The 21874-nt window shown below is 39.9% G+C and overlaps 1 protein-coding gene across 1 annotated transcript in view; it reads right to left on the bottom strand.

The window, feature by feature from the left end:
- Nucleotides 1-21874, bottom strand: part of megf10 (multiple EGF-like-domains 10) — a 58816-nt gene that overhangs the window by 22812 nt on the left and 14130 nt on the right. The window contains exons 3-6 of the mRNA XM_023397809.2: nucleotides 20386-20487; nucleotides 18118-18218; nucleotides 13819-13911; nucleotides 956-1202 (exon numbers count right to left, since the gene is read on the bottom strand). Coding sequence (XP_023253577.1) covers nucleotides 956-1202; nucleotides 13819-13911; nucleotides 18118-18218; nucleotides 20386-20487 — 543 coding nt within the window. The remainder of the gene's footprint in view (nucleotides 1-955; nucleotides 1203-13818; nucleotides 13912-18117; nucleotides 18219-20385; nucleotides 20488-21874) is intronic.

Here is a 21874-nt window from a genome sequence, read left to right as displayed (position 1 = left end):
GAGACATGATGTCATTATGTCAAGGGCATAGTTGTAAGCACTCGTAGCAAATTTCATGTCAGTTGATTAAAGATTGACTGAGGTATGACTCGGCCGCTTTCGATCTGACAGACAAACGCTTTCAAATCAAAAAAACATCCGCTTGGTATTAAGAACATCTGTGTCATATTTGGTGAAAACCAGACACGGGAATTTTAATTTTAAGGCAAATGCATCAACCAAGTTCTGAGGAGCAGTACTGCATAGGAGCACATTGAACTCAGCTTCATCCAAGGAACCCAATGATACTTCATATTAAAAAAGTTGCGTGAACACACCTCCAACTTTGACCTGTTGGTGGTGCTAGAGCGCATGAGGCACATACATGAAACTTTGTGGAAAGCATCATGTGAGTGTCCCCTATTAGTGTGCCAAATTTTAAAACTTTTTACCAAATGGTTGTAGGGGCCATGGCAGAAGAAGAAAAAGACGAAGAATCTAGGAATTAAAAGGTTGTATATCTGTGATGATCATGGCAGAATTTATTCTTTAATCTTTTTTAAAATGACGACAATAATGTAAAATTCATGTCCAATGTTAAATGATAATGTTAAAATATCCTTACAGTTACATAAATGAGGAAGGAAAAAGGAAATGTTACTGATACATGTTTCCCTAATTGATCTGTCAGACATAATCAGACAGCCAGGCTTTAACTGTTGTCTATACAGATGTTATTCTGAGTATCTTCATGTCCCAGCCAAAAGTTTAGTGTCACTTCACTTCAAATAAATAGTGAACAAAGGCACTTCAGAAACTGGCTTTGGAAAGACATTTTTCAACCATGAAAACATATCTAGCACCATAGTACAAAATTGACTTCTACCCAGACATAAAACCTGTTTCACTGTAGCACTGGGCTTTCACTGTAATGTCACTCTTTGGATTAGAAACAGGAGACAGATCACACACTCACAAAGCTCCGGTATATCCCGGTGAGCACTTGCATTCTCCAGTCACATGGTGACAGGCAGCACCGTTCTGGCATTGACATTTCTGTTGGCATCCGGTTCCATAGGTGCCCACTTCGCACTGGGCCTCACAGCGCCAGCCTCTGTATCCAGGAGTGCAGATACAGGCTCCAGTGATGGGGTTACACAGAGCTCCATTCTGGCACTGACATCTGTTACTGCAGTGGGGGCCCCAGTGGTTACTGTCACAAGCTGAAGGGAAGAGAGGGAGAAGAATCAAGATTTTGATGACTGATGATTCATCAAGTTGCAGGTTTTCATCTGTCATTCCCGATTGGTAGCAAAGTCTAAACAGAGTGGGCTTTACATAATATGAGCCATGGCGTGTTACACTCATTAGATAAACAAGACATAACATAAAGATTTTCTCAGCCCTGACCACTTGTAACCAACCTCTTTTCACCAAGGATCCCATGATCAGTGTGCATTACCAAACCTGATGACATGTACAATAATGTAATGTAATGTCCATCAAAACTGGGATGAGTCACAGAAATCTGTTCTGTTATCATTGTGGTAATCAATGCTCAAGTGACCCATGATTCAAGGGCAACCCTGATCCTGAAGTGGGTCCAAGACTCAGGACAACAGTTTTACTCTGGTGGTAGACCAGCTTTCAGAGGAATTCATCAGTGAACACTGCAGAATAAAGCTTGTGCTATACATACTGGTTTTCTATATTATATAGGGCCTACAGGTTAGAGGTTATATTTTCCTTATTGATAATCCCATTAAAAGACCAAAATTTAGAGAAAAACATTGAACAGTCTCAGTCACTACTTTAACTATGAATGATTTGTATCTGTCTTAGATAAAGGAAAAAATCGTGCCGTCCTATTTGTAGATTGTCAAAGGCTTTCGATACAGTTAATAATGGTCTTCTTTTACAAAGATTGAACAGCTTTTGATGAAAATACTTGCAGTTTGTTTCAGTCCTCTCTGTCTGCAAGACCTCAGTGTGTTAAAGAGGGAAATACCAAATCAGAATTGCTGTCCATTACAAAGAGTGTCCATTTCAGGGATCAATATTGGGTCCTATTCTATTCATGATTTATATTAATAATATTGTTACATCTCTAAATAAAAGTCAATTTCATCCATATGCAGATGACACCATCATATATTATTCTGTAGAACTTGTAGAATAAAAAGCTTGTACAATTTGATACAAAGATGACAGAAATGGCCATAAAAACACACCTGAATCAACAAAAGGAGCCATTGTCATTTTCCCATTTTTCTTTAAACACAGCAAACATTTTGAACTACATGAATCTTTCTTTACTTCTAAACTTTCAAACACAGACTTCAGATCAGACCATGGTCTCTGGTGAAGAATCTTTTGCCTCATCTTTATCTAACATACATTTAATTTTAAGTGGATAAAATTCCCATTTGTGCCCATCAGTCTACACTCAAAATGAAAACATGTTTTTGGAAATTTTGAATTTTTTGGAAATTTATTTAAAAATAAAAGACAAACTCTCTCATTTACAAAAGTATTCAGACCCTTGGCTGTGGCCAGCTGTGGTCAGGTGGACCCTGTTTGCTTTAATTATCCTTGAGATTTGTCAAGAACTTGATTTTAGTTCACATGTGGCAAAAAGTGAAGGGGTCTGAAAACTTTCTGAAGACACTGTATGTGAATCTCTTTTGGGCCACAGTGAAGCCTGAACCAAATTTGAGATTTGACAGCGAGCTGTGTGCCACCACATCATTAAGTTGAGTAACCCAGTTGAACAAACTCTTGAGGCTTAAACCAAAGCTTGTGCCTCATCACTGACATGAAAACCATCAGATTCTACAAGCAATCAGAGACTCCATTACTGTATGGCAATGACCCCAACCCACGTCATTAACCTTTGGCTGTTGGATTTCAGCCTTAATCAGACCACACCTTATACACACGAGTTAGCCCTGCCATGTATCTGGCCTTCCCATCACAATTCATAATGAAAGCTTCACCATGCATAGCCACAGTAAACTGGTAAACCTGACAATGTGTTGTACCACATGTTTATTCTAGATGTCTTTCATGTTGAAGGGAACACATCAGGAGACCATTGCCCTCTCAGGGCCTGGCAGCGACTGGGGACAAAACAGGAGTCAGGGAGGTTTACAGTGAAGGCCAGACCTTTAATTATGGGACTCTGCGTCATGGAGGTCTATCTTAAGTTCAGGGCAAAGTGAGATTTTTCATTAGGGAAAACTACAAGGACTTTATAAACTACACTGTAGCACTGGAGTCAGTTAACTGTTTAGCAGGTTTAGCATTAAAGGATAATTCCAGTTTGTTAAAACTCATAGTTTATGTTATGATAACACTGTACTCACTAAAGTAACTGATTTCTTTGAAGCACAAACTCAGACAACCTCTACGTCTACTCAAATGCTAAATCCACGATATATGCATATAAGATGTGCATGGGAAACATGAAACAAAGGAGATCTATGTCTGTTCACACATAAAATTAAGTAAGTAGCATAACCATGAAACAGAGGGAAAGCCTGCAACCTAATTCCAATGCAAATATATCCAATGCAGCCTTTTGATCATGGTAGTGTAGCAATTGGTGCTCTGTTCACTGTTTTGCATGATTTAAAAAGCCCCACCTCAACCCAGCATCCACCTGTTGGCTCTGAGGCTACAGTCACATTAACGTGTTTTAGTTTTAAAATGCATCACTTCTGCTACATTTTCACCTGCCGTACACATACTCTGGAGCGCCTAAAACTAAGACTTTTGGAAATACTGCTGACCCTGTTTCAGTTTGAAAACTCTTTGCTGTACTTCGTTCAGAGTATTTTCTGCGACAAAGAAACAAACGGCAGAGTAGACAATCTGCTTCCTGTTTACACCAACGTGTGCATGTCCAGTGTACGTCAACGGTCATGTGATCTGTGTTTTGAGGTGTGTTAGTGTGGACAGAGATTATTTCTGGTATGGAGCTAAATCAGTCATCTGGATGGAGATCACTTTTTAATCCTTAGTGCAAAATGTTTTAATCTCTAACCCTCAGACCTCCAACCGTCAGAGCTTTACCTCTGATCGCAATCGTATTTTGTGTCTGCTAAATTATAAAAACCTTTTCCCATCTGTTTTCATGTTCCTGAATGACCTCTGCAGCTGATTGGGATTCATTGCCTGGGTTAGAATATACACATGGCAGCCGTAGTAAAACTAAATTATTGCAGTGATAGTGTCTCTGTGGTTTGTGGTCACATGTGACTTTTTCTGGATATATGTTTAATGTGCAGTGCAGAGGGTGGATGCACTGTCACCTCATGAGCTACGGCAACAGAGAAGGACAAAATGAATCTGAGTCTTTTCAACTGTTCCTCAATGAAATAATAAAGTATGTCTTTGAACCAAATGTTAGACTGACATTAAAATTAAAGACAGTAATACAATGCATAACAGCACAATATTTCATACCTAAATAGGATCAAATTTCTTCTGAATTATCCAACTAAATAGAAAAGACATGTATTTATCTATAATATATATAACTAAACTACATTTCCTTGAGTTCAGTCACGCATGTTCTTCGAGGAAGACACATGACTATTGCCGGATTTTCCTGCAAGGTGGCCTCAGGGCAAAAATGAGCTATGGAGCCTTGATTGTAACATAAAAGTAGATCAACAATATGGGGTCTCAAGATCCTCTTCATTTAAGTTGATCTTGTAATTGACAAACCATCTGTAAAGGTTTGTGAGAACCATGGAGATCTTACAAGTGCTTTCAGTCTTTGTTGTATATATTTCTCTTTTTTATTTCATAATAAAAGCACAGCATTTCAACTGTAATTATATTAAGTGTTCCACTCCAGTTATTTGCCTGATTGGAAGCAGTAGAACAAGCTCTAAGCAAAACATTGACACATCACCTCATGTTAATGTGGTGAACATGTTCGCAATCAGTTTCCTATTTACATATTCAGGAACACTGAGCAACATTATCATTCATTCGGAGCAGTTTTTGTATCCACCTGAGTCTAAGTCCATTGTTTCTGAGTTTGGTCTCCACCAGCTCCTGAGGTATGCTCCACTATGTTCACCAACTGCTCCCTGAGTCTGTCTGCTGTTCGCTGCTCATTCACTGTATCACAACTAGTGTACAGTAGTCATTTGATCCATTGTTAATAATAATAATAAAAAAGTTGAATATGAAGTTGAAAGCTTTAGTTGACCGGAACTTATTTTTTTGGTTAAACTTGATTGTGTTCATTTTATTTAGGTTTTGGTATTTTTATGTAAATAAGAATAAATGTCCCTTTAAGCTCCTCTCCTCTACTACATAAACACAGTCTGATGTTTATGTGCCTTGCATGCAAAGTAACACAGCCATCCCCAACCATTCCACCATTCTGAGGTTGTTCAAGTGATTAACAGGCTCCTTTTATTCCTCCTGCATTAGCCTACTTCACTCTGACCTGATAAAAAGTGCTTACTTCCTTTTCCTCAGGCAGTCTGGCCCTGTGTGACAAACAGTTGTGAGGACTGAGGGGGGATGGGTGGGGAACAAAGAAGAGGAGGAGATTAGAGATACTAAAATGCACATGTAAAACCCTTCCTGCATTCAAGTCTGCCATCCTGGTACTTTTGTGAAACCTGACCTAGATTGAAGAAAGGCCAAACTCCAGGAGCTCGGGGCTCCTCATCCACTCACTGCAGAACAGACTGTTCTCTTTCATAGGCCTATTCAAGATGGCCATGAACAAAAAAGACTGCACTGTGCCAGGGTTCGGTCACAAGGCTAGATGCATCCCACTCTCAGACCACATCTCATGGTTTTTAAAGAAAAAAATCCATAAGACCTCGTAATGTTCGACAGCACTCACATGTCAACGGCTGGTGCTCCGTGTGTTTAGGCTTCACACCTCACACCAAAAAAGACTTTAGGGGCAAGTAGACTAAAGTCGTTTCCTCATATGAACTCCTGGTAATGTCCAGAGAATCAGGTTAGGACGTTGTCCTATCACACAACAGAAGACTGTACATGTTAGACGCGTTCTCACCTACTGGAAATACTCAGTTTGGTTTAGGCGCCTGGGTACAGCAGGAGGCAGGACATGGCGCTGCAGATATCACAGTGTCTTGCTTACAGTTCATAGCACACACAAGACAAACATCATCATCTGTGAATTCTCCAGATAATCACCTGCTCTATTGATGGAATCAATTAGACATTACATGGACTTTGTACTAGCAAGGCGGCAGGGTGAAGTCTGTTTCATGTCCTGTCCAACTGATTAGGACATCAGCGTTCTCACATACAGCTCCTCCAGTTAATGTCTAGATAAGTTCAGGGTTGCAAATACATGTGTGAAAGCAGCTAAAAAGTTTTGAGTCAGTAACTTGAGCTTCCAGTTTTTGACGGTTGGCTCGGCTCTCGCTCTCCACACTGAGGAGGGATTGGGACCGGAATGTTTTTCCATCTATTTAGTGATTACCCAGTCTACCAGGCATGGGCCACTCATGGGAACAGAAAATGCCTTTCACACTGTTACGAAGGCTTCGCAGTGAGGAAAAACATCTGTAGCATTCCTCCAGTTTTCCATGCTGAGCTGGAATGTGTGTCCTCCTCCAGAGGCTTATTGTCATATTACAATAAAGCTATCACACCAATAAGCCATGTCTTTACACAGGGACGCAGAGCTTTTATGTGTGGAAAACAAAGAACCTATACCACAAATCATCTGTTTGCTTCTTTAAACATCACGCTCTGATTTTCTTCCTATTAAATCTGAAAATAACCCTGATGATGTCATAGTGATGTCAGAGTTATTATATAAGACTACAAACAGAAAACTTGGAGGTGTAGAGTTTATCAGACATTGGTGTTTACCACTCAGGGAGGGCCTAATGAGATGCTACTGAATTGCATCATGGGAAAATTAAGATCCATTGTGTTTGGAGCTTGACCAATACTTAAGACTAAAGTCATCATATATCAGCATCTGCTACTTCAATTGTAGCCAGTGTGTGGGATTTAGTTGGATATATTGGCAGAAATAGAATATAATATTGATAATTATGTTTTCATTAGCTTAAAATGACGAGAGCAGGACGTCTTCCACAGAGCTGGCCATGTTGAACTGCCATGTTTCTACAGTAGCCCAGAATGGACAAACCAAACACTGGCTCAGAGGGCATTTCAATGTTTTTAGGTTACATGAAGGCCACCTCAGGTCCTCTCACACACTTGGATTTGTTTCCTGTGTCCCTCGACTTTATGGAAGTATGATATCAAATCTCTGGTGTATTCTTAATGTAAATTGCCCATGTAACAATTTCAAAACACATCTGGCTCAAGAAATATTTATTTTAATGATTATTTAAAAGCAACAAAATGTGTCACCAGCGAGTGTGTCTGCATCCAGATACACAGCAGTGTAACTGTATAATGATTAAATCACTCTAAGCCATTACAATCTGATGTGCTTGTTCTTGAAAAATGTTACTTATTCATTTTATGTTTTGTTTCTTTTTTCTTCAGTAAATGTCAGTTTATATTTCTATAAAACTTAATTTTTGACAAAAAGGTACCATAATTGAACAACGGTGTGATTGCTGACAGGTGCGATTTTTCTGATCACACATAAACAGGCTTTACAGTTACTGTCACTGTAGTTTATATGGAGGATTATAACCTGAACTGGAGTAGTTTTACGGCTAGCAGCAATTAGCTGCTGTTAAATAGCTAGCTACAAAGGTTGGTGCTCAGTGTGTTTAGCTAGCAGAGTTTCCAGGTAAGCTAGCTAGCAACATATTCAAACTAGAAAAACTAAGCATTTCAAAAATAAATTGAGCCAATAAAGTGAATTGAGGTGTAAAATCATTGGGGTTTAAGGGAACGAATAAAGCATTCTCTTCCTTTCCTTTCTCCATTTTAATAATATTCAAATAGTATTGTTTATTGACGTCATGAGATAACTTTTGGACACATTTTACACACACGTTTACTGACTTTTTGCCTGATGAAGATCAGAAAGCTGAAAATGTTCAACTGTGATGTTAGGCACCAATAACAGGTCATAAAAGCATTTCAAAGTTAAGTACTGTAGGATTAGTGATTAAAACGCACAAAAGAGGATCTTACACATTGGCTTTGTGAGATATACAGTAAATGATGTTGTTCAGTATATTCTCACAGCTGAACTTGGGGCCTCCTGAGCATCTTGTGTTATCATGTGTACTAAATCACAAGCTCCAATGCCCGAGGTCATTTCCTACCACAGCTCTCTACTCCTATTATTCCTGCTTACCAGTGAACACAAACTAACCCAATTTCCTGTTGTTATCCCCAAAATTGATCCTCAAATATATTGCTTAATCCCACTGACCCGTAAAATAAAGTCAATGCATCGTAGTCTTGGTCTGAAATTAAAGACACGTTACTCAAGGGGGTGGAGAATGAACAGTGGCTGAATGCTCCAAGTGATTGAATCATTTTGCTGCTTTTTCAAAGAAACCCATTTACACACAAACCTATCCAAGTGTCCAAAATACAGATAATAATAAATATATAATATTAAGAGATTACAAGTTCAGTGCCATTGAACCTGTTCTGTCATGGCTGACTGAACGTGAACAACCCATCAGTCAGCGGGAGCATCAATCAGGTTAGTGACAGAGCACAGCTTGGGTGGTTTGTTTGGGCTTCAGACTGATACTGACCTGTGGACTGACTGGGCTGACTACTGTCCCATAGACACACACCAGTAGTTGCTGGAGAGGAAGAGATCACAATAAAGAGACACTAGGCAAGAGAACATGATGCTATTGCTCTGTACATCTTTTCTGATGTATTGAGCTAAATTAGATTCAGAAAATCTCAATTTAGAAAACTGGTTAACGTGGTTTTGGGTCAACAAATGAGAACCATTTACTTAGAATAACCCAGTAAGATTCAGTATTTAGGCCCAGTGGGAAAGTTTAAAAATGTTCATGTTCAGCTGAAGGAAGCCTTAAAGGAGCTATATGTAAGTATTTCTACATAGCAAATGTTTAACAGCTGTTTACTTACCAGTCTTGACAAGAGCCATTGTTGCATTTACAAGACAAGGGGTTGTAATAAACTCTCTGAGCACCTCAAGGGTCAGGGGAGATTGAACATTACAGTAACCCGGTACTGGAAAATGACCAGACAGTTCAGCCAGACCAGGGCTAGCTGTTAGCATGCTAACTCCAGAAGAAGAAAGGAAGTGATAGAAATAGATTTAAAACAAGAGCTAATATTGCTGTTTGTTTCCACCTCTGGAGACAGCTGTTGGTGAGTAAAGGAGTGAAGTTTGATGCTGAACTCAAAACATTTCTTCTAGACTGGTAAGTAAACAGCTGTTAATGCTTAAGCTATGAAGCAAAAGCAAAAGTTACAAATAGCTCCTTTAAAGGATAAGTTCTATATTTTTCTTGTCATCAACAAATCCCATCTGCTGAGCCAAACCAATGTAGAATGTATCCCACCAACACGTATTGTGTGTGTATCCAAAGCTTGTTATACAACACTCAGTTCTGACCAAGTCATTTGATTGGACAAGAGGCAGTCCATGAGTACTGATGTAGAGTACAACAGCTCTGGGACTTTTAACTACATGTATCACTCCGCTTTACAGGTGTTCTATTAACAGTTAATTAGCGCTACATTAACGGTTGTTATCTCTCTTAGATTGTAACAAACTTTGCTAAGATGAATATATTTCCAGAAATAACATTTGAATGAAATGATGTGTGGTCGTCAGGAGAGGATGAAGGGAAGAAGCCTGGATACTTCAGTTCACACCTGAGGTAACGTATAGACAGAGTAGCAAGCTAGTGTGCACTGTGCAGGTCAGAACAATGTTTATGTGTTGCTTAGCAACAATCTAGTACAATTAAAGTTGCGGAACTATTTGTGTTGGCGTAGCCAAATAAATGATGAAATAAACAAACAAATCATAATCTGTTACCTAATACGGCGCTCGTAGAACTGACCTGCGGCCTCGTACCTGTGACCGAATCACAACCGAGCTGATATTCAGTACAACATCACTCCCTCTCATGTGATATTGCTTAAATATATCATACTCTGTGTCACATTGCTCCATTGTTGTTTGAAAGCTTTTAAAAACACATCAATGAGCCACACTGCTGTACTGGGTGACACCTTCACTACCATGACTGAATCCCACATACACCAACATGCTGCCATTAATATTTAGTAAAACACCAAATTAGAGGCTGACAATTTTTGGGGGGAAGTAGATGTAGAGATGAGAGCGGGCGGGATGAGAATCATATAAAATAGGGAAGTCTTAAATATGCAGTTCTCATATGAACAAACAGTATTTTCTTTATTTTGAACATACATGCCAGTCGTTCTGTTGTCTGTTTTACTCTTTTTTTATTCTTTCCTGTCTGCTCTGGTGCTGCTTCTGGTTGGCTGCAACCTGACCTGTGCAACACGTGTGTGGATTGATGACACATGGTGGCCACCACAAATCAGAGAGGCTGCTCGCTGCTGAGCCAATAAATGTGACATTAGAACCTTATTTCACTCTTTTCAAACTCAATACGTTTTGGCCACGCCTGTCTGAGCTGCTGCGCTGCAGTAACTGATCAGGAACTAGATGCTTCTCAGTGTGCTGATAGTTTAACATGAAGCATTTAGGGAACATCAGTAAATTGCAGTGTCTTGATAGCATAAATGTGAGGCGTTTAGGAGACATGAAGTCACACAAAATAACCTGGATGACCCTCTCCCACTCTAAACTGCATGAGTCTCTGCATGTACATTGGTCACACACTGTGCCACACACCACCACAAGTAAATTGTAAAACACCAAAAAAAAAAGCCATTGCCAACAATGGAGTCTCTTAAAAATGGTAATGGGACAAGAGTCACTCCAGGACTGGGATGAGACAGGAGTAAAAATCCTCCTAACTTCCGTGTCACAAATGTGCATTAATCTGCTCCTGTTCATTTCTTCATAAATAAGTGAAAAGGAAATAAAATACACCCAGAAAAACAGAGAAACACACTTCACACTTCTTATTTCCAAGATTAAGCATCACATTTCCAAGTCATTCATACTTTCATTAAGTTCCTTTTGAAGAGAAACTTTTTTTTAAAGATGAATGCTCATGTGTGTGAGAGCAGACAGACAGGCTGGGCTTAGTGGGGCCCAGGAGAGCCCTGGGGCCCATACACAACAATAAGCTTCTTTATTACAGGCTGAAACTGAAGACAGCAGGGGCACACCCTGTGGGCTCCTCATGCATATCAGCTTATAGGCTCGCATGGAGACACATTCATAGACTCATAAGCAGAAACAAAAATAACCTCCTGCAGACACTGAGTGGACACTGTCTGCAAGTATGATGCAAACAAAACAGCTCGTGTTTCAACCAGTGGACATTAAAGGACCCAAACACAAACAGAAAATGAAATCATTGATGCTAATTAATTTCTGGTGCTGACCTGATCAGAACCGGGATATTACTACACTAAGAAAATGACTGATACAAGTTCTCCACTATTGCACTTCCATGAAGCTGTGCGATAATCCTGATGACATCACTACAATACCACATCTTCAGGGGCTATCTTGTCAGACTTGCTCCTCCAGAGCCACAGAACAAACATAATAAAAGTGTTTTCACAGGCTGAGTAGTGGCTGGATCTAATGTGTCAAATCTGTGGTGTGGCCTTTTATAGCTTCTACGAAATGGGAATTTGAACAACAAGGGAAACACTGGTGATCTTGTGCGTGGGTATAACTGAAGAGTCAGATTAATCATCTTTAAATGCTTTTGACCTGCCTTGTCCCTGGCCCCTAAGATCAAACTTCCTGTCTCACTGTAGATTCCTCAACACAGAAGCACAGACAGATCTCCTGGAAAATGTCGGTTTATCTTGTGACAATCAGTCCTGAGAAAACCCACGAGCCTCAGCCACCATTGCTACAAAGTCAGTTTTTTGGACCATGCTGATGTGATGTTTGTTTTTTAAATTCTTGCTTTCTGCTATATCTGCGTATGATGATAACTACCGTATGGTTAAGGTAAGGGAAGATCGTGGTTATGATTATGGAAAAGCAAACATTAACTGCAGTCTGGGATGTGATGTGAGCTCGAGTCTCCTGCTACATACCCATCCATCATTCCAGCCTCCTCACCCTTAAATTCTCCCACGCTACATAATGCAACATTTCCTGTGTCGGGGCTGAAAGTTGGCACCGACTATGCACTTTATTTCTCAGCACACTGGGCTGCAAGAAGCCATTCGGATGTGTAAATCATGGGACCTTTAAAGAAGTATGGTATCCCCCAGTAAAAACATTAGGACATGGACAGTGTATTCAGATAATGTATTTGCACATTTTCTTATGTTGGATTTAATATTAAATAGATAAATTTGCCATTTTTGTGTCTCTCTCATTTACAAAAGTATTCAGACCCTAAATTCAGGACTTTGTAGAAGCCTGTTCAGCAGCAGTTATAGATTCCAGTCTTCTTGGAAAAGTCTCTGGGAAGTGTCTGAGCTGGTCTCTCCACAGGTGTGGACTTTGACTGGGACACTCTAGGACAGTCAGAGACTTGTCTCAGAGCCACCCCAGCATTGTCTTGGCTGTTTGCTCTGGGACACGTTGTCGTCCTGACAGGTGAAGCATCGCCCCCAGTCTCAGGTTGTGTGTGCTCAGGAGCAGGTTTTCTTCAAAGACTTTTGTCCTTCTCTCAATTCACAGTCTCTCTTGTCCCTGTCACTCCTGGGAACACTCAGAGATTTAAAAATGTTTTTTTTTACCTTTGTCCTGATCTTCCGGCTTGGCGTTTGTCCCAACATGTAGTGTCAGAATACTTTTGTAAATGAGAGATTTCAGTTTTTTGATTTTTAATAAATTTGCAAAACATTCTACAGACACATTTTCACTTTGTTTATTGGTTATTAGTGTGTAGACTGATGGGCAAAAATGTCAATTTCATCCACTTAAAATTAAATCTACAACAGAATAAAATGTGTAAAAAGTGAAGGGGTCTGAATATTTCTTTTTTTAATTCACCACACGTCTCTATAATTCTGAGCATCCAAATGTTTGAAATGTCTGTTGAATTAACATCATCATGATCAGTATGTTCTCTGAAACTAAATGACCTCAGGGGCTCAGGGACAATGGCCCAGTACAGTTTTAATAACTGTGTTGAACAAGACACCACTTCTACCCATGTTGAGGATGCAACACATTCACTGTTGATAACATGGACTCTGTTGTCCCATGATGGAAATGAAAGAGCTACTTGCAGCTGGCCAAAAGTGACAAATAGCAGCTGATGGTTGAAGAGACTGTGTGTGGGTGTCATGGATCATGTTGATGTCTGAATAATGAGCAGACGTGTAAATAAGCTTCTGTGCAGACTAATTCAATTGTAAAGTAATATCAGCCTCAAGTGAGGGTCTGTTGAGCTCAGCCAGACCACAGTGAAGGAAGCACAGACTGACAGCTGCTGCTGGCCTCATGACAGCATTCATGACACTTAGCCTGTAAGACGTTGATATGTTTTGTTAACACACAGAAATGTAGTGGAGTTGAAATAGTAAGGTATAAGTACATCTCATGTGTGTACTGAAGTGCAGTAGCCGGGGAAACATCTGAGATCACAGCCATGAGAACAGAGTGTTTTGCTTCACTGCTGCTGTTGGTGTGCTTCAGTCAGTAAGACGATACAACCGTCTGTTTTTTTCTCCTGAGTGCTTTCACGGAGAACCAGAGTCACACACACAAAGACGTGACCGCTCACAGACAGCAACAGCTGGAGGACTTACCGCTGGAGCAGTTGGAGCCCCCCCAGCCCGGTTCGCAGTGGCAGGTGTTGGGAGCCATACAACGGCCGTGAACACAGCTCTCTGCACAGTGAGCTGGACATGGAGGAGACAGGAAGACAGGCCGGTGATCAGTACAGTCACAGAGACTTTTAAAACAGACATCTGCATTAGGATTAGTCATGTAGGGGGGAAATAACTTCAGCTTTAACAGAGCTGTAGACACTTGAATCTGACCCCTCCATGTTTAAAGGCTCAACTAAAGGCAATTTAGACCAAAATAGGATTGGGCCACTTTGATTAAAAGTCTGTCATGTTATAAATATAAGTAAAACTTGCTGCTTGCACGCTGCTGACGACGCTAATATTGTCCACCTCACTGGACATTTGTCTTCGGTTTCTCCCAAAGAAGGTACAAGAAAAATACAAACAATCCACATAACACAACTCACCATTACAAACATACAACATGTACAACATACAATAGAGCAAATGAGCAGGTAGGTTAATAAATAAAGACCAGACAGCAAATCTTATATGATAACAAGACAAGTAACAAGTGTTGCTGTCATGTTGTGTTCAATGCCTGGTTGACTTAGGGAATAACAGACTTTTTGTATGTGCTCCGGCTGGCCCTTGGGGCCCTGAATTGAAGGTCAGAGTCTAATCAATGATTGTGTACTTAAAATGTTCCATTTCTTCTACAGGCTGATTATTGAGTATGACAGGGCTGATGTTACTGGTTCCTCCTTGTTTGTTTGTATTACACTTTACATTGGCTTACTTGCTTGAAGCATTAATTAAGTTATATTCGTCAGTTGTTTTTGTTTTTGGCCCCTTGGTGTCAGAACTTCAGGACAAGCTGAAAACAACACATTTGACATATTAGTAAGTAAATAAGTTCAACTTTATTTACATAGCACCAAAGCGGTGATCATTGACTTCAGAGGACTGAACACCAGAAGAGGTTTGGTATCCACAAAAACTTTGGTTCATTTTAATCGGTGCACCATCTAGTTAAACAGTGTGGCTGCTGAGCATTGATGATACTAGGTGCAGAAAAACTGCACAGCCCATCATAAGAGACAACACTCATCCAGGACATAAATACATGTCACTGCTACCACTGGGTAAATTATATTATATCACCAATAACAACAATGGCATAATAACATTGTGTGAAAATGCACTGCTGGTATTTTAATGCATCTGACAGAAAATTCCTTGAATCCTTGAATCAAGACCACAAGTAAAAACAGAACACAAGAACAAGAGTGATCATGTCCAGCTGATGTTTACTCTCCTTTAAGCTCCGCTTTGGTCTCCTCAAACCCTAACTGAACCTGTCAAGTAGTGTACAATAGGTTTATCAGAGCTTATTCACTGGAGGAAACCAAGTTAAAGACATTGAACCACAACAGTAAAGCTGTGGAACGTAAAACCGAAACACTGAGCTGAAAGAGGCTGAAGAGCTCTGTAATTCTATCATGGGTTCATCCACAGACATATTATACAGCAGCCGCATTGGCTGCTGGATCGTTCGCCAGCGTCACTGCCGTGTTGGACCGTGCAGGACTGTCCTGTAAACAAGCGCAAATAAACAGAGGAGCTGCAGTTTTTTCGGGATAAAAAGCTCTATAAAGTCTTTTTATATTCAAAGGTTTTGTCTCCAGTTACTTAGAATCCTCATGGTTTAGGCTGTAATCACTGTTTTCTACAAGGGGGAGTGTATCAATGTTAGGTTTACATGAACTGAATTACTGACTTGGTGGAAAATAATTCCTTGTCATAAGGAATAGTTGGAACTTGTGTTACCTTATTTACGAAATTAAACTACTATTTATCTAACATTTACTATTTACTATTCCTAATCAAATATTATGCTGCTACTAATATATTATAATATATTCATGTTACATACTCATTTTATTTATAGGATATTAATAATAACAATACAGTACAGCCTAATGATGCATTATACCGTTGTATATTGTTGTACTACTAATTGATCATCTCACTTTATATTATTACACTGTCCTAGTCTATCATGTAAATATGTTATCCTGATTTAACACTTGAATTCCTCCTCTGGGATCAATAATGTTGTATTTCACCCTTTCACTGATAAAAATATAGAGAAATGTAAAAATGTATTTTACTCACTAGTTTTAACAATTCTTTATGACAATGAATTAATTATTTACTACCACATATGTTTACATGAAGTGAATTACTTAACATTAATGCACATTCCTCTTTATAGAAAACAGTGATTACAGATGATTCTAAGTAACTGGAGACAAAACTTTTAATTTTACTCCACATAGATCATAAACCCTTGAATTTTAAAAAAGACTAATTGTAATCAGTTGAGAAATATAAGCTTTATACTGCTTTTTATCCAGGAAAACTGCAGCTCCTCCATTTATTCCTATTGTTTACAGGGCAGTCTTGTCCAGTCCAGTATAGAGGTGAGGTTGACGTATCACAGCAACAGGCCTGAAGCAACCAGGGGTTTGTGGTGATGAACCCACTGACATAAATACATAGACGGCACTATGTATCTATGTCAATGGGTTCATCACCACAAACCCCTTTCACAGTACACATTGTCTTTTGATCCTCTGTTAATAAAGAAATATTCATTTGTTACACTAAAAAGGGTCAATGAAATTTAATTATACTTATATCATTCAGATTTTTGTACATCTGGACATGTGACAAAATGTTAACACTGTAAAAGAAGAAGAGGAAGAAGAAGAGGAAACCTTTGTCACCAGCTGATATTTTTAGCATTGTGTTACTAAACTTCTGATGAGTCATAAACAAACCCATTTCATTACCGAGGCTCCTCTGACCGCATCCAAACTAAATATAATAAATGTAACCTTCATGTAATTTCTTCTCTGACATGCTGTGTAGTTTGAGTATGTGGTGAATCCTCCTCGCTGCGGTGCTTTGTTGAGCAGCTCAGTGAGACTGTCACAGCAGCATGTGATAGCTGCTCATACAACAGAGCCTTTTCACACCAAAATAAATTCCCCTCTGAACTCCTGGGGCACAATATCACATCCCCTGCCTGCATCAAACTGTGGCCTCCGCCTCCTCTAACAACGCTCATACTATCACTCTCTTCTATCACCAACTACTGACACTGTGTGTTAACATAATGCTTTCGTTTTACTCTCACTTCTGAACACCAGTTGTTGTTTTTGCCACTGTGGCTTCACACCTGTCACCGCCTGCTGGTTACTGGGGGGGGGGCGCACAGTAGCCAGTGAGGTCACAGTAATGACAACACATTTAGGAGACACGGGTTGTTTTTCTGACTAGTGACGGTGATTCAGCTGAACCGTGCTCAACAGTTTCCTCACTATGTAGAAGCAGTAAAGCCACAGCTTTACCATTCAGTGATCTGCACTGCGCATTTATTACATTACTCAGCTCATTTATCCAGGTGTTTTCCTTTCATTTGCCACCTGTCTGTCACAAAATGACACATACTTTTATTTCTGAAGCAAACGCTGAGTGAATCATGTTTGGATAAGCTGTGTTTCATTCTGATGGATGTGGAAACACTTCAAAATCATTTAGTTTCTCAACAAAAATTAATATAACTATATATAACTATGTAACTATATGCAATGAATTGCATATAGTAACGAACACATGGGCTGTTTGCCATGATAACAAGGACGTTAAAAGATGTCTGTTTAATGACAGACCAGCCAAAACAATCTATTCATGCAGAATACTAAATTATAGGTCTAGCTTAAAGGTCCATATAGTCTAAAGGTCTCTGTCCATGTGTTGTTTGATTATAAAGCAGGTCTAGGTTCTATATTAATACTGTGAAAATATCAAAGCGCTCAGTCCACAGAGAAATGCACACAGCCTGTATTCAGAAACTGAGCCTTAAAACCAGCTGTCAGGACTTCTGGAACTTTGTGATGTCACAACAAAGCAGTCACTGCACTCAGTTACGCCCCAAGCCCCGCCAAACCGGACCCCCCATCCAACTTTGCAGGATTTGGTTTCTCTGAGTGTTTCCCTGAGATCTGCTTTATTTTTATTGGATCACTCAGAAAACAGTCAGCCAATCAGAAGAGAGGCTAAGAGCCTCCTCTCTTCTGATTGGCTCACTGACCTGTTGTTACTAGAGCTCCAGAGAGAAGCCTGAGAGAGGAGATGTTAAACTACACTGAGATGGTGTTTGGTTCTTAAAACCACAAATATATCTTCTTATGGATCAACACTTCAAATAAAACACAGCTTCAATATATCTAACATCAAGGTACTCACGTGCACAGATCTCTCCGTCCTCATAGAACCCCGGACAGCACTGGGACTTCCTGCGGTACATGGTTTTCTCACCTCTGCGATACGCTGTCCGATAGCTCACCCTGCACACAGACAGGAAGTGAGGTCACACATGATCACGTTTATACACGGTGTTGTTTACCTCCATTGTTCATTTTATTGTGTGATATGAAATGTGGAGTGAACTGTCGGCATATGGAACCAGGTAGCATCAATCCTTTAACTGTCTTGATGAAGACCCTATGAGACCAGAACCAGTCCGTTATTAAACATAATGAAGCAAAGCCTGTTAATACACCACACTTTTAAACCTGGAAATAAAATTGAATATGTTATGTAATTAACAGTGGCTCATCACCTTGCTCTACTTGAGTCTGCACATTGCACCCATAAATTCTACCTCTATACCTTTAATATTGTTCAGTTTTGATTGATAATTAAATGACTTTGTTAGGAGTTAAATTAATACTGTCAGAGAGATACAAATGTTTATTCCTCCGTACCGGCGACAGTCAGAGTCAGAGGCATATTGTTTTTGGGGTTTTTGTCCTGACTCATTCTCATGGGCACGATAACGAGGCAGTAACGCCTTGATGGAACTTCTTCAAATTTGGTAAAAACGTTCACTTGGACTTAAGGATGAACTGATTAGATTTTTAGCCATAACTCAAGACTTCACACAGCAATTATGCAATTATATGACTGTGGATTAACAGGGATGTAACCTGAGACTACTCTGAGTGGAGGAGGTGATTTTAATTTAACTATAGCTGCATTAAACTGAAATGTGTTTCTAATGTTTCTCCTCCCCATTCACAAACATGATGGGGAACACATTTCAATATAATGCAGTCCAGTACAAAACCATCACTAACTATGACCTATGACAGCTTCAATCAAAACTAACCATCATTATCTTTGTAAAAGTAGAATTTATGATGAGCTGTTTGATTGGACTGCTTTAGATTCTACAGATGTACAGAATAAAATCACCTAGTCCAAACACATGCAGGGTCATTTGAACCAGAGACTTCAAATCACCTGTATGATGGATGTGTGCGAGAACAGTTGTCAGCCCTGTAATAGATTGACAACCTCTCCACAGCATCAAAGATGCTCTATAACAAAAAAATGACACATCACAAGCAGCGCCAATTGGTGTGAAATGGTTAACACTTCCTGTCTCCTAAATGGGCGTGGTCATGATTGCAACAATACAATACAAGGTCAATTCAGGTCCCTCTAAACTTCTGCAGTTGGAAAGCGTCAGCAGCTCTACTGCAGCAGTGAAACCAGAAAGAACCAGCAGAGAGAGGAGATCTGTGTTGTTGAGAGTTTGTTGCTGAGACAGAGAAAGATTTTCTCCTGTTGGAGTGAACAGACTCAGACCTGCTGCTGGTCTCCTGAAGGGGCGGGGAGGCGGAGAAACCCACAGTTACAAATGATCGTGTCTTCAAACCTCTAAAGATCAGATCGTTGGCGACGTGTTTTTTACGAACACGCAAAGTTTTTAAGAAGGTGTTATGAAGGTGTTTCATCTGTAGCTGTTCTTTTTTACATGGTGTTTTACATGTCTCCTTTTTTCAACTGTCTTGCCCAAAGCATGCTGGGATAGATTCTAGCCCCCCGCAACCCTGGACTGGATACATGTACAAATGATGGACGGACGGAGGGTAGATAGAAGAATGGAAATAGGGATGGCAATTTCAGGATGATTAAATAATGAATTTACATAAAGATAAAGAGAACATTGCAGCAGGTATCAACAGTTTATGAAATAACTTACTATACTATTTATTAGTTCTTGTCACTTGACCATCAACTACATTCTGACTGTAGCTGGAAGTAAAGTGTTTGTAGTGACTAAAGTATAAACTACGAATAAGCCTCATCAGCTCCAGAAAAAATCAGTCTCTGGAGCTTGTGAAAACATTTTTTGTCAAACTTCTATTTTCTAAGATGAAATAAATAGTTTTGTTTGTCCTGACTGTGTGGTCATGTAGTTGCTAGTGTAGACTGATGTATTACCATGCCACAATGACATAAACTTGACAAAAATACACGAACATAAATCCTCACTGTGATGGATTTCCTGTCTGTGTGCTGTTTCAAGCCAGGGAGGAGGAGGAGGAGGAAACACTGGTTTGGAAAATGTCTGACAGATGAGGGTAATGTGTTGGTACAGTACAGAGGCTACAGCAGGCAAAGACAAAACCACCACTCTCTTCACATGTCTGATGTTGCCCATACCTGTGTCTGGTGCACTTGAACCAGTTCAGGATGTCGGTGCAGCTGGTGTAATAAACCTGGTCAAAAGGATGAGCGTACGACTCCTGGACCGTCACTGAGTAACTGAAAAACACAGGAAGAGAGAGAGGAACGACAGATCAGATACAAGGAGCAGGATCAGAGTATGTGTGTGTGTGTGTGTGTGTGTGTGTGTGTGTGTGTGTGTGTGTGTGTGCAGAGGTTTTATGCACAACATCCAACCATTCATGTTTATCCCACAGGACTCCCGTTGACACACACCTCTATTAACCACTGACCGTTTGAATCAGGGTACCATTAAGATGCTTGTGTGGGTGTGTATGTATATGTGTGTTTGTAGCCTTGCTTCACTATATTTGTGGGGTCCAACAAATAGGAACCCATTTAAACTTGAGGGACCAAAAACCCTAGAGCCCAAATTTAAATAGCTGTGTGAAGGTTAGGACGGTTGAGAGCTGATGCCTCCATTCTTGTGTGTGTGTGTCAATGCAGAGTAAGATATCAGCAGCTTTTAGTCTATGAAATGTGCCAAAAAAAAAGTAACGTCTTCACACAGTTTGTTTAATCTGCCGAAAATATTCAGTTTTGCTATTGCTTCATAGCTAATGTTAGCATTAACAACTCAAACATTGTGAGTTCAGCATCACACAAAAACAACCCTTTTGTTCTGCATCTATTTCTAGCCCTCAAACCCTAACTCTGAAGTTAGCATGCTAACCAGCTAGCTCACTGTAGCTCCTTTAAAGCTGGAGTAGGTAATCTGGGAGATATTAGCCTGAGTTAGCTATATTTTGAAAGTATCCAGCCGAAAAACTCCCACCCCCTCCCTTCAACATGACTGTTGCTCGTACTCAATGCTGTCAAGCTAGTATGTTTGGTCATTTTTTGTTGGAAATACAGTTAGATGCAATAACTTATTGCTGGCTAGCTAGTAGCCACCCGTAGTAAGGTTGTATATCAAGTAAAGCTAGAAACATCCACAAAGTTAGCTACACTACTAATACTAAGTTAGCTATATTACTATTATTAAGTTAGCTATACTACTAGTACAGCTAATGTTTCTTTTGAACCTTGAATCTTCAGCAGCATGTCTATGAAAAAACTGTAGCACCTACCTAGCTGCACTGACATTTTTTCTTTTACTATCAGTCACACATATCAGGTTGTTTTGCATGTTACAGCTTCCAGGATGAGAGCATTGCTAGCTCTGACTCCGACTACACTCCAGAGCCAAGCACTTCATATTAGGGGTGGGCGGATCGATTTAAATATCGATAGTATCGATACTAACGTTGGTATTGGGTATTGATCGATACTTGTGTGATGAGATCGATTCTTAAGTTTCAGTTTATCTTCTGTAGAACTCCAGGCATTTACAGAGTGACCGACTGGCCGTATAACACCGCTCTTCTCTCTTCACTCATGCTCAATTAGCCCCTCCCCTTTCCTCCGCTCCGCGGCTTCCACTGCT

This window comes from Seriola lalandi, unplaced genomic scaffold, assembly GCF_002814215.2.
Source record: "Seriola lalandi dorsalis isolate HSWRI2012SDOR001 ecotype SW California unplaced genomic scaffold, Sedor1 jcf7180002054939, whole genome shotgun sequence".
NCBI classification, from domain to species: Eukaryota; Metazoa; Chordata; class Actinopteri; order Carangiformes; family Carangidae; genus Seriola; species Seriola lalandi.
Note: the sequence above shows the minus strand (reverse complement) of the source record. Positions and strands in the feature narration are given on the sequence as shown.